At 42.5% G+C, this 14,294-nt stretch overlaps 1 protein-coding gene across 2 annotated transcripts in view; it reads left to right on the top strand.

The window, feature by feature from the left end:
• The first annotated feature begins 600 nt into the window (after positions 1-600).
• Positions 601-14,294, top strand: part of SCG5 (secretogranin V) — a 56,627-nt gene continuing 42,933 nt past the window's right edge. Inside the window, exons 1-2 of one of the 2 annotated variants that reach the window (XM_032175871.2) lie at positions 601-732; positions 2,521-2,753. In XM_032175871.2, the coding sequence (XP_032031762.1) occupies positions 2,528-2,753 (226 nt within the window). In that variant the 5' untranslated portion in view covers positions 601-732; positions 2,521-2,527. The remainder of the gene's footprint in view (positions 733-2,520; positions 2,754-14,294) is intronic. The other variant, XM_032175872.2, reaches the window with a different exon arrangement.

Genomic DNA, 14,294 nt, shown 5'->3' with positions numbered 1-14,294 from the left:
TTCATAAACCCTTATTTAAGAATCTGGGAGTACCTGGACATACTTCTACAGTATGCTGGGAGTGTGGTTTCTCTTCAGGCCAAAGTGGAATTTTAGTTGATGGTTTGTGTGGAAGTTTAGAAATAACACTCAGAGCTGATATTTCTACAGATTTTCAAGTTTATCACTTTAATGAAAGTTCCTGGCTTCTTGTATTAAATATCCCCATAGTTTTCCTGATCAGTAAGAGGCCCCTCAGAGCAGGGTATACCTTACCATATCCACCATTAAAAGTTCTTAAGACTTCATCTTTTGTCCCTCTACCATTCATTGCCTCTTCCCTCTTGAAGCTGAAAGACTTTAGACACAAACAAAAAACATATTCTAGAAGTTGACAAAATTAAAGGTGTGCTATAGTGGTGATCTGGCACATTGTAATTGAGACTGAGAAAGGAGATGAATGACTTCCACAGAGGTCGATGGAGTTGAAGAGGGTCTCTAGGGAATGTTATAGTCAAGAGGTTTGTATGCAGAATGTGTGGGTTGAAGAGCTGTGCGGCTCCTGGTGAGAGGCACACTTATCTGGGATGCAGTCTGGGGAGTCCTGGCGAGGCAACTTCCACCTGCTGGAGGAGGGGCTGGGGCGGAGCTAAGATGCGGAGGAGGGTGACGCAGGAGCTCTCCAGTTCGCCCGCTCCTGGCCTGACCCCCACCAAGGCCCATACCGCAGTAGGCTCCTCGGGCTGCCCTTCGGTGAGTACAGCTTTGATGTCGGCTGGCCGCCTGCCGCCAACCCAAGATTTGGTATCGCCAGTGGGGGGAGGGCGTCTTGCTAAAATCCTTGAGGTGGAGGCTGGGGTCAGACAAAGGATGGGTAGGGGATTAGAATGTTTGGCTATCGGTAAGGGGAAGGGAGTACTGAGGGAGGAGATTGGGTAGTTCATCAAATCAGAGCGGCGTTTGCTGGGATGGAAGTGAAACAGACATCCTGCATTCAGAGTGGACAAGGGAAAGATGGAGATAGAGAGCCTCGTGCTTGCCTCCAGCCTTTTCCATCAGAATTGCAGATTTTGCTGTTAAACAGCTACTCTCAGCTCTTTGGAGAGCGAGGTTTTATATCTAGTGGCTAGAAAAGGCCTTTTCTTTGCAGAAAAAGAAAATTGGAGGGTATAAAAATTTTAGTTTCAGTAAAGGAAATGCACGATTTTGCCTCCTTCCAACTCTCCATCCCCCATCCTCAGTAGAATGATTAGAAGGAGGGTTTGCGCCAGTCATGGTGGCTCACGCCTGTAATCCTAGCGCTTTGGGAGGCTGAGGGGAGGAGGTGGATCACCTGAGCTCAGGAGTTCGAGACCAGCCTGATCAATATGGTGAAACACGGCCTCTATTAAAAATACAAAAATTAGCCGGGTTTGGTTGTGGGCGCCTGTAATTCCAGCTACTTGGGAGGCTGAGGCAGGAGAATCACTTGAACCCGGGAGGTGGAGGTTGCAGTGAGTGGAGATGGCGCCACTGCACTCCAGCGTGGGCAACAAGAGTGAAACTCTGTCTCAAAAAAAAAAAAAAAAAAAAAAAAGGGTTTGCAAGGCAGCTGCCTGAAGCATGCATCCAAACAGGTTAAGCAGCTGTGGGGTAAACTGCAAGGATAATGTTCACTTGTTTTGCAGACATACCCATAGAAACAAACATTTAGGACAGATTGACCCTCCCACCCCCAGGCTAGTTTTCTCCCTCTCACCACCACTGCCTTCCCAAATTCTAACCTCCAGAACTGTTAAGGCAATGTTACCAGCATAATAATAGCAATACAGGGGCTCATTCTGTGCCTGGCATTGTCCTAAACACTCTTAACATGTATGTGCACACACCCTCACAACAACCCTAAAAGGTAAATGCTTTAATTATCTCCGTTTTGCAGAGGAGGAAACTGAGCAAACATACCTCAGACTACCCTAGCAGATTGCAGGGCGGGATCTAAGCAACATTTTCCTTCCTTTCAGGATCTCAAACGTATTGGATGTTTGCTAAACTAAAATGTTTTCCTGCCATCACTCCCAACCTTCCTGAGCTTCTTGACCATTTGTGTCTTCCTGACTCCCTCCTGTTAGCCTTTTATTCCCTGAAACTGGGAAAACCCAAGATGCCACTATCTCTTTCTCAAAATTTAAGCGAGTTTGGTTTATTTGTTTTAGTAAGCGAGGGAGAGAGTGATGAAGTTAGGAGTAATGCAGAGCTTTCAGGGAGCTACAAGGATAAAAATTATGAGTGAGAACGGCCATTCCAGCCTAGCTTTCTCAAGAATGCAAATAGAGGGAATTGGATACCTGCAACTGTTTTGTTTAATACCTTTCTGCAATGATGTCCTGCCTGTTCTGCCTAGCATGGAAACTTAAGACAAAAGCAACCTCCTAAGGATTTTTTATTACAACCCCTTTCTGGGTGGTCCTTGAACCACAACCTGGAGTGGGTGCATCATTATAATTGTATTATCACAATTGCCGATTGTAGCCTATCAGTATACATTTGGTCTTTTATCTGCAGGTTAACAATGGTCTCCAGGATGGTCTCTACCATGCTATCTGGCCTACTGTTTTGGCTGGCATCTGGATGGACTCCAGCATTTGCTTACAGCCCCCGGACCCCTGACCGGGTCTCAGAAACAGATATCCAGAGGCTGCTTCATGGCGTTATGGAGCAACTGGGCATAGCCAGGCCCCGAGTGGAATATCCAGCTCACCAGGCCATGAATCTTGTGGGCCCCCAGAGCATTGAAGGTATTTACTGTGTTCTGATGGTTTGAAGTTTCCGTTAGCATTTTAAATAATATATTTGCACACTTCTCCGCACAACAACCTTATAAGTAGATGCTTTTATTATCCTATTTTTTTTCAGAGGAGGAAGCTAATTTTTAAGAGACTACTTTCTCATGGTTTTCCCTTTCTTCTTCTACACAGTGTCTACATACTTACATATACGCACCCACATGAGAATATAAGTCCTGTGAGAGCAGGGACCTTATCTATCTAATTCATAGCTGTAGCCCTAGCACCTAGCACAATGTCTGGTACATAATAGATGCTCAATTAATGTTTGTTGAATGAATGAAGGAGCATCTAGTGTTATCACTAAAGAAAGATTGGAACCCAGACCTGATGTTTTCTCCTCACTGCTCATCTTAGGGAAATTGTGTCATCAGATAGCTGCCTTTTGAGTCAATGCCAGCCAGTACTTGTAAAAAAGCTTCAAAATGTAGAACCTACAGGATCTGACTTGATTCCTAGGCATGACTCCAGTATACCCAAGAGGAGACAAAAGAGGTACTGACATTATTTATGCTGAAAGCTTTTGAAAATATTTAAAAATATAACAATTTTATTAAATAATAAATTAAGAATAATTAAATTGTTTTAAGGTGGCAAGACCATTTTCCCCCTGAAGTTTTCCAAGTTTCTGGCAATGTGGTCATAATACTTGTATTAGAAAGCAGTACCTCATTTGTTTGTTTTTTAATGATTTGTTTATAAAGAGAATCTAGCTCCTGTGAGCTGGTGATGCAGCATTAGACAGATTCCTTATTTCCATGCCCTGCTTTTTATCCTCTGATTCTAATGATCTCCTTCTCCACTAAGGCAGAATCCTAAAGAAGTATCATGGTTAATTTAAGTTAAATCCAAGGGAGCATTTCCTTATAGTTCAAGGATTTGCCCATGGAGTGGGTCCGAAGGAAAATGAGAATTATCTCTAAAAGCTTACCAACCAAATGCTGTTTGTTCCCTACAGATTATGCACTATTTTGCCTGAGTCTGTGATTTTCTAAAAATGCTATCTGCCCCAGGGTTCTGTGAATGCCATGAATATTGTTGATATATGATTCTCATTTCTGTTTTGTTACCCATAGTTTTAAGCCATTGAGTAAAACTAATTCGGTGAGATTGTAGTCTGTTTGGTTGACATTTGATTTCAGGAGTGGATTAACACAAATGCGTTGAATTGGCAAGCATGCAAAGCTAGCACATGGCTTGACTTAGAACAAATCCGACACAGCTTCCTGTCATCCTTTTTGGGGAGAATCTCAGTCCTTCTCAGCATCTGTCACCTGTTACTTCAAGCACACCTATATATTTCAGGCCAGCTCTTTTGAGACAAACAATAAATATCTACCTTTTTAAGGCAGGAAGTGCTTGGTTATTCACCTAAGCTGTTGTCTTGGAGCTCTCTGAGTTTCCACTAATACCTGAGGCCTGATCAGCTGTGCTGGAAAAGAAACAGCCACTCCCAGGGCATCAAAAGCCTCTGTTTATCCAGAGACTCCATTCCCTCCAGTATCCAACTATTTAGTACCCACTATATACCAGGCACTAGGCAGGAGACTGGTGCAGCTCTGCCCTAAAGATTCACAGTCTGAGTGGAGAGGGAAGCGGAGATATACATCAAAAGTTATGACAGTGCATCCCAGCAAGTGTTTTGATAGATGTAGACACAAGCTGCTGCCGTGGAAGCAAAGAGGAGTAATTTAGTCTGCTTAGGAGTGGATGGGGTGGCTATAAGGAAATGCTGCTTTGAAGAAGCAACATTTGACCTGGGTTTTGAAGTTTGAGTAAGAGTTCATCAGGGAACCATAAGTGTAAAGGCATGGAGGTACAACTATTATGTACCCACAAAAACTAAAAAAAAAAAAGGCATAGAGACATGAAAGATCATGGATTAGGACAATTCAGAATTAAAAACTCTGTTTCCCTTATTACCCTTAGAATAATGTGCTAACATAGCAATTTTTTTGTTTTTGAGATGGAGTCTCACTCTGTCACCCAGGCTGGACTGCAGTGGTGTGATCTCAGCTCACTGCAAGCTCCCCCTCCCGGGCTCACGCCATTCTCCTGCCTCAGCCTCCCGAGTAGCTGGGACTACAGGCGCCTGCCACCATGCCCGGCTAATTTTTTGTATTTTATTAGAGACGGGGTTCCACCGTGTTAGCCAGGATGGTCTTGATCTCCTGACCTTGTGATCCGCCCACCTCGGCCTCCCAAAGTGCTGGGATCACAGGCGTGAGCCACCGCGCCCGGCCTAACATAGCAATCTTAAGTCTCCCCTATCAGTGTCTGTGGAAGGGATGAATACTGACTTGAATTTTAGTTTTCTATTACTGTATAACAAATTACCACAAATTTAGCAGTTTCACACAGCATTCATTTATTATTTGAGTTTTCCACTGCTCAGGAGTTTGGTGCAGATTAGTGTTCAGGTGCTGACCAGAGGTGTCATCTTGGCTGCAGCTTGGGTCCTCTTCCAAGCTCGTTAAGGCTGTTGGCAGAATTCCATTTGAATTATATTGTAGGACTGAGTTCCCTTTCTCTTGCTGGCTATCAGCCAGCCAAAGCCCCTCTCAGCAATTAGAGGCCGCCTCAGGTTGTAAGCCACATGCCTTCTCATAGCTGGAAGGAGAATATGTCTTTAATCTTCTGATTATAATGTAATATGATTCTGGGAGTAACTATCCCATGACCTTTTTCATATAACAAGGGACTGATATCTCATTATATTCCCAGCAGGTGGGAATCTTGGGAGTCATCGTAGAATTGTCCACTATAGCTAGGATGAAAACTAACAAAGAGACTAGTCCAAAGATACTTGCGGCAAAAACAACAAAATAAGAAGCCTGGGTTTTTTCCAGTCTGGGACCTTGACATTGAATTTGTTGGGTGGTCTGATCATTTATTCATGTGAGTTAGTTATTGTTTCACCTCATCCATTTATTTGCATTATCTTTGCTCACACTCCCTGATGCTGATTCCCTTTGACAGATACATGGAGTATCTTCCATACCCTTCCAACATTGATTTTAGGATTTTATTATGAAGAACCAAGTTGGGAAAGTTTATTTTTAATTGTTACAGAAAGAATACACATAATATATTATCATATTTTATGGTAATACTGTATTCTGGTGTGAATTTCAAATACATTTAACATGGTGCTTATGAGCACAAACCATTGTCAGAGACACCCGAATTTGAATGCCAGCTTCATCATTTATTACTAATGTGACCTTGGACAAGTTACTTAACTCCTATAACCTTCTATTTAGCTTAGGGGTAGGATTTAAATTCACTTGCTTGTAAGCAGGTAATGTTCCAGTCCAGAGAAGCAAAAATAAAGTTTTAGCACGGATAACTGTACTACGATGAAATCATTTCTAAACGAATCATCATCATCATCACTTTAGATAATTACTGGATGTTAAGTTCCTTGCAGGCAGAGTTGTTCACTGCCCAACACATGGTACATAGAAGACAAATATCTATCTTGTCTACTTAAATAAATTAATTGTATGATCAATGGATCTTAACAAATGTGTATATTTGCTCTCAAATATAGAATTATAAATTGGCCTTTTAGTATAGGAATATAGTATCAGTATAAATTAATAATGTTAGGTCAGTGAAGTATCATATATCCCATTAAAAAAACATTTCTTCTTTGATTCCATATCCCTTCTAGTTACTGTTCCAATTTTCTGCTGCCTTTCACAGCAACCTTTCCTCACATGCCAATTGTACTTCTTCACCTCTCATTCTCTCCTGGTCCATTGTAGCCCACTGTTCTCACCACTCATTCATCAAACCAACTAGTATTTATTGAGTGCCAGGCACTGTTTTAGGTACTGAGGAAATAAACGTGAACAGCAAAGTAGCAGGGCGAGGAAATGTAGTCCTTAAATAAACAAATAAGTATTGGGCTTTCCTTTTTTCCTTTTTTTCTTTACCCATTTGTTAGTTTCGTTTACAGGTTTCTCTGGCGGCCTTTAAATGTTAAGTTCTCCAGGGCTCAGTGCTGGGTCCACTTCTCTTATTTCCGTCAATTCTCTATCTACTTCATCTCATTCATTCTCTTGACTCTCAATCCATTTCTTGGCTGGTGACTCTGGTGTTTGCATTTCAGCCCACATTTCTTTCTTGCATATCCACAGGTTTACACTAATTGCTAAATTGCCAGGTTTCAATCCTGATTTCTCAAACCACCACCTTTCCCAACCTGTTTATGTCAGTCTTTTCTGTCTAAATGAGTAGTGCCCCTACTTAGCCATATATGCAAAGTAAATACCTACAGTAATCCTTGATTTTCTCCATCACACTTCATGCCTCAATTTTAAGTAATTTATTGCATTTTTATCTCTCAAATCCATCTGCAATTTGCCTGTCTGCTTCTCTCTACCTCTACTCCAAACACCCTGGTCCAAGATACCATCGTGTCTGGCATGGAGTTTTGAAATCGCCTCCTAACTCATCTTCCTGTTTCTATTCTTGATCCCTTTTCGATTGTTCTTCACAGGAAGGGCAGAGTTAAACTTGAAAAGTTTAAACCATATTAGTGTCATCTCCATAGTTACAATTCCATTGGTGGCTTCCCATCGTACCCTGAATAAAAATAACCCTTCTTGCCATGACTACGAGGATCCACAGCTCCAGTCAATCGTACCCCCTACTTTGTTCCACGCACTCTGGCCCTGAGTCACACTGGCCTCTTCCCACCTCAAGGCTATCAACACAGGCTGTTCCTCCCACTCCTTGTGTAGTGAGTTTCAAAGTCACCCACTCAGAGAGGGCTGCCTGACTGCACTGTCTGAGTAGCACCCCCTCCATTCCCTGTTGCAGTGTCTTTTTTTTTTTTGAGACGAAGTCTCACTCTGTTGCCCAGGCTGGAGTGCGGTGGCGCAATCTCGGCTCACTGCAAGCTCCGCCTCCCGGGTTCACGCCATTCTCCTGCCTCAGCCTCTCCGAGTAGCTGGGACTACAGGCGCCCGCCACCACGCCCGGCTAATTTTTTGTGTTTTTAGTAGAGACGGGGTTTCACCGTGTTAGCCAGGATGGTCTCCATCTCCTGACCTCGTGATCCTCCCGCCTCGGCCTCCCAAAGTGCTGGGATTACAGGCGTGAGCCACCGTGTCCAGCCTTTTTTTTTTTAAGCTCCATAGCATTTTTTGTCATTTATAATCATTGTTTGTTTTCTTGCTTATTGTTTATCTCTCCACTGGAATGTAAGCTCCATGAGGCTATATCTGTTTATTAACTGCATTATATTCCAGGCACATAGTAAGCATTCAGTAAATATTTGAGGAATTAATATACACTATCAAGGGGAAATAAATATACCTAATGGCAATAAGTATGTAAATACTGTTTTACATCTGGATCTGTCAAGACTTTCTGCCTTTTAGTCCAAGGAAAATATTCCATTTCTATTCTGTGTTTTTAAAAATCTCTGCCTAGAAGTTCTTGCCATGAGCTTAATGATAATATGCTGAGCAAAAATGTCTGTTATCTAGAATTGACTCTGACTGTGATCACCATGGTGCGAGGTTTGTGCCCTTTGTACGTCGCCTACCAAGGAGCTAGAAGGACTTTTTGCAGTCCTGGGACTAAACCAGCAGAGGGCCAACTAGACTAGAAGTTTATTTTGGAAGATTCCTGAACCCGGGTAGCCAGCCTCTTGGTCGTTAATAGCTTTAAGTGGTCACTGGGGTAGAAGCATTTGCCAAAACATCCAGAGAGGATTGGGGGTTATGTTTAACTTCTCCATGGGCGCCTTAAAAACAGCTTGGTAAGGAGCATCTTTCAAATGTGTAAATTCTTAGTCCAAAGCAAACAAAAACATAAAGACAAACAGGGACCTACTTGGTATTACATGAAGAAAAGAGTGTGTATGTTTATGGCAGAGAACTCAGGTTGAGCCGTAGCCATACTATTTTCTAGCTATATGTAATCTTAGCAACTTTCTAAGCATAGTTCTCTCAAATAAAATGGGCCCAAATAAAATGGGCTTGTCTGGTTCAAGTTGGTGTTTGAAAAATAAAAATAAAATAAAATGGGGTTTCCAGCCTACTCTTACATGCAATCAGTGGGTGCCGTTAGTAACTGAATCGCAGGCCTTCCTCCTCTCACTTTGTGGATTATCAACAACATGTTTTCAATCTTTAATGGCTTACCCCGATCTTATTTATTTATTTATTTATTGAGACGGAGTCTCGCTCTTTCACCCAGGCTGGAGTGCAGTGGCAGGATCTCAGCTCACTGCAAGCTCCGCCTCCCAGGTTCATGCCATTCTCCTGCCTCAGCCTCCCAAGTAGCTGGGACTACAGGTGCATGCCACCATACCCGGCTAATTTTTTTTTTTTGTATTTTTAGTAGAGATGGGGCTTCACCGTGTTAGCCAGGATGGTCTCGATCTCCTGGCCTCGTGATCCGCCCATCTCGGCCTCCCAAAGTGCTGGGATTGCAGGCGTGAGCCACCACGCCTGGCGCCCCAGTCTTATTTTTGATTACTCATCAGTTAGCAATACAGTTCAGATATGCTTCAGTGCACCATGTATTTCAGCAGTAACCGTCTTCTCCCAAGCCCACGGTTACTCACTGGTCTCCAAGACATAGCTAAATGGCTACTGTTGTTGTATTATCCCCAGAAACAAATAAAGCCACCAACTGTCCAGGGGACTGATTCGGAGAACCATGTGCTGTGAGACGGGAGCTCTTGGGAGTCAGAGCTGGTTGTGCCAGCTGACACTGATGATAGCCTTGGATGGCCTTGGATGAATCCAACCAGAAAATGTGCTTTCGTTTTCAGAACATTAACAGCCGCAGGTAAAAGATGGGCTCCTCAGTGCCAGCTGTTCATTTTCCCCACACAGTTCTAGGCCACCAGCTATCTAGCACTGTGATAACACCAGGTATCTAGCCATTAAGATAGAAATGTATAAACATTAGCATTTGATGGCTCTGAGTAATTTTAAATCCATATTGCCAAACATTAAAATACCCACGTTCTGCCAGGCGCAATGGCTCACGCCTGTAATCCCAGAACTTTGGGAGGCCGAGGCGGGCGGATCACCTGAGGTCAGAAGTTTGAGACCAGCCTGGCTAACATGTTGAAACCCCATTTCTACTAAAAATACAAAAAATTAGCTGGGCATTGTGGCACGCACCTGTAATCCCAGCTACTCGGGAGGCTGAGGCAGGAGAATCGCTGGAACCCTAAAGGCAGAGATTGCAGTGAGCCAAGATTGCCCATTGCACTCTAGCGTGGGCAACAAGAGTGAAACTCCATCTCAGAAAAAAAAATAAAATAAAATACGTTCTTTTTTATAACACTGACTGTTGGACTTCAAATTTTTCACTTAGATATAGAGACTCAAGGTTATTTTCTTAATAAATATCAAGTGGAGAAAGAGTCTTGTGGATGATAGGCTACTTGAAGAGGCAGATCATAGGAGCCTCTACTCTGCCAAGCTTTGGCCTTCGTAAAGGAGCTGCAGTGCCTCCACTTTGCCACAGGGTGGCAATAGTTGCTTCCCATTTGAGGATGGCAGGCTGAAGCAAACCTTGAACAGTAGGGGACTCTTGGCTTCTGGCTAGTCTCTCTCTGCAGCTGGAGAAAGCAGTGCAGCTGACTCTTATATATCTTGACTAAAATCTGTTTCTAGATTATCCTCACCCTGGAGGAACCAATGAGAACATTGGTTTTGTAGGCCATCTATGAATGGACTAGGACCCCCCCATTGGGCCCATGCCTTTGAGGTTGTTGCATTTTGTTCACCTTGAACTTCAATCCTTAAAGTCTCTGGATGATTTTCAGTTTTCTCTGTTGAGCAAGTGCATGGATAGTAATGAGAAATTCAAAAGAAACAGGGGGAGGTTCTTTTTGGGAGGGGGAAAAGGATAGGAAAGATGAACATGATGACATGTTTGTGTGTGTTTATGGTGTCCTGGGTATCCAGAAGGCACTTAGATGTATATGGCACAGGAGAGATGTCTGGGAAAAGGAAGGGTTTCAGAGTCATCCCCGTGTTAGTGGTGGCTGATACTGTAGGAGTGGATGGGGTCACCCTGGGTGGATATTGAGAACAACAGGGCACCTAAGACAAAGGCCAGGTAGATGAAGAAGAATCCACAAAGTAAACTGGGATAAATCGGCCAGAAAGGAGAAGAACCAGAAAGATAGAGTGTAATGAAAACAAGGAAATAGTGTTCTGAGAAGGGGCAGTGGTTACCACTGTCAGGATCAGCAGAGAGGTCACATGAAATAGTAAAAACCACTGGGTGTCAAGTGTTCACTGGGGGTAGCAACACAGAAGTTACTACTTTGTGGAGGCTTTGGGCAGAGTCGGCTCTGGGGAGTATTGGGGGCCCACCATACCTGCAGGGCATTGAGGGAATAAACAAGGAAGAAGATACAACGTATAAATGTGTTCCCAGAATGTCAGGTAAAGGGGAGATGAGTAATAGCTGTGGAAGGATTGGGGGAAGGGTGAATGATTTAGAGCTGAGGACGGTTTCTGTTAAGGTTGTTTTAGGATGTAAGAAATTGAACTTGCTGAAGTGCTAATTGCCAAGAACCAGCAGAGAGGGAGAGTTGAAGATGTGGGATGGGGAGCAGCAACTGAGGAGGTGGGAGAGGATGCGGACTGGAGCACAGGTGTTGGCCTGCTTCTTAGGTCTTTCCTTCCTCTGTTGGGGAAAAAGGAAAATGGCAAAGGTGTGCTGGGATACAGAGCTTTGGAGGTTTTGGTCTCAGGTGTTTGCAAGCCCTGTACTAATTCTAGCCACCTTCTCAATTAAAATAAGAATACAAGAATGAAATGCAGTCTCCGAAATCTCTTTTCTTTGCCAGCTTATACATTTATACACTTCACTGATATGTCTTTTGATGTTTTAAAATTTTGGACAGCACTATTTTTAACTTTTACGACTGTAACTATTAGTTATTTACTAGTTATAGTATAAACTTTTAATATTTACTTTTTATAACTCCTAGATGTCTTGTAGATCAAAAGATCTAAAGTGTCATCTTTGTCTATTTTATATCTTGTTTAATAGTAATAAATATTTTAGTGAAGCATAAACCTAGAACAAAAATAGAAAATAATCTTGATAGGGTGTTGGGGAATTTTATGTGAACACTTCATGTGTCTTTGAAATAGTACAGTGTAAAAAATTAGCACAGTCTTATTGCATGCACAAAATGTGAAATAATGTGAATCTTCCCCAAATAACAATTTGTCAAGAATCACAATTTCAAAGTAGTAGGCTTAGTAATTCTAAACAATGATCAGTAGAATTTGTCATCATCCTCAATTAGGATTGTTCTTGAATTTTGTGAATTTTCAATCATGAGTGAGATCTTTAGTCCATTCCTTAAATAAAATGTAACTATCTTAGAATGTCAAAGAGGGACACAGAAAACCAGATAACAACTCCTGAAATTAAGTTTACTATATGGCAACTACTAATTGCACTGCCAGTTGTCTGACTGTAGAATAATCCTTGTGAAATATTCACTTCTATATGGGTTGGAGCCTGGGCAAGTCTGAGCCCCAGTGTATTTTCATGGACGTCACTAAAACCAGATGTAAATCCTGGGTTCTCTAAAGAAACGGACAAACAGAACCAATAGAATGTATAGAGAGACAGAGAGATAGTTATTTTAAAGAGTTGGCTCATATAAATGTGGGGGCTGGCAAATTGAAAATTTGTAAGACAGACTGGAGACTTGGGCAAGAGTTGATAATTTTGAGTCTGAAGACAGTCCAGAGGCCGAATTCTTTCCTTTTCAGAGGACCTCAGTCTTTTCTCTTAAGGTCTTCAACTGATTGGATGAAGTCGACCCACATTATAGAGAGTAATCTGCTTTTCTTAAAGTCCACTGATTTAAATATTACTCACTTTAATACCTTCACAGAAAAATCTAGTGTTGGCTTATGATCACACAACTGGGTACTATAACTTAGGCAGTCTGACACATGAAATTAATAGGGTGTTGGGGATAAAATTAACTAACAGTTGTCATCAAGCCCCCATTTTCTAAGGAAAATTATTATAATCCACGTAAATATGGTATTTTGTTTTTGAATCTCTCTCTAATAGAGTCTGGGTCTCAAATTGTCTTCATGCACAGTGTCATGCTTACCCTCACAATCACTTACTGGAGGCAGGCAAGGAGGTGAGTATTCCTTGCCACCTTTTACAAATGTGGAAAAAGAAACTCAGAGATGAGACTTATCTAGGGATACAGCTTGTCTTCTGGTCTGTTCAGGCTGCTATAACAAAAATTCCACAGACTAGGTGGCTTAAATAACAAAGATTTATTTCACAGTTCTGGAGGCTGGGAAGTCAAAACCAAGGTGCTGGCAAGATTCCATGCCTGGGGAGAGACTGCTTCATAGGTGACTGTCTTTTACTGTGTTCACATGGCAGAAGAAATGAGAGAGCTCTCTGGGGCCTCTTTTATTACCATCACATTGGGGATTAGGCTTCAACATGTAAATTTTAAGGGGAACACAAACATTCCATCCATAGCCCAGCTAGTATTTGTGGGATCAGAGCCTGAGCTGGACCTGGTGTTTTCCTCTTTTGTCTGTCCAGCACATCACACTGCTTCTTTGGCTAGTTGATCTAGTTGATTATAGGTACTGTACAGATGCAGAAAGGGTTAAACCTTGACCACAAGGTTTATCCTTAAGGATGATCCTCACTCCTGGGCTCATTGTTGATACTTCTTTGTATTTGCTTCTTTAGCCTCATTGTGAATTGGCATTGATGATGAGGAATGGCTTGCCTTCCTCACTAGACTATGAGATTTGCAAATGCGCACACAATATCTGCCTCGCTTTTTGTGTCTGTAGTGCCTAGACAAGGCCAGGCAAATAACACCCACTAAATATTTGTTGAAACAACCTCGCCAGATTTGCTCCCTTGAAACAGCCATTGACCTCTGAGACACCAGCAAGTGGGACTCGTGTTATTCCAGTCAAGATTATCCAGCCTTCACAACATGTAAATATATCTGGAGCATTTTGACGGTAATAACCTAAAAGTCACTGGCTTTTCTCACACTTGGTCACTTAGGACTGCAATTTCCTGGAAAGTGCTCTAAATATTTCTGGAGATCGCTGGGCATGGTGGCTCATGCCTGTAATACCAGCACTTTGGGAGGCTGAGGCGGGCAGATCACAAGGTCAGGAGATCGAGACCATCCTGGCTAACACGGTGAAACCCCGTCTCTACTAAAAATACAAAAAATTAGCCGGGCATAGTGGCAGGCGCCTGTAGTCCCAGCTACTCAACGAGACTGAGGCAGGAGAATGGCGTGAACCCAGGAGGTGGAGCTTGCAGTGAGCCGAGATTGCGCCACTGCACTCCAGCCTGGGCGACAGAGCGAGACTCCATCTCAAAAAAAAAAAAAAAAAAAAAATTTCTGGAGAGTGTAGAGATTACACCATATATGATCCTGAGCATAATGAACTGGTCCACTTCCATGGGAACATT

The sequence above is a fragment of the Hylobates moloch genome, unplaced genomic scaffold, assembly GCF_009828535.3.
Source record: "Hylobates moloch isolate HMO894 unplaced genomic scaffold, HMol_V3 SCAFFOLD_14, whole genome shotgun sequence".
In the NCBI taxonomy this organism is placed as follows: domain Eukaryota; kingdom Metazoa; phylum Chordata; class Mammalia; order Primates; family Hylobatidae; genus Hylobates; species Hylobates moloch.
Note: the sequence above shows the minus strand (reverse complement) of the source record. Positions and strands in the feature narration are given on the sequence as shown.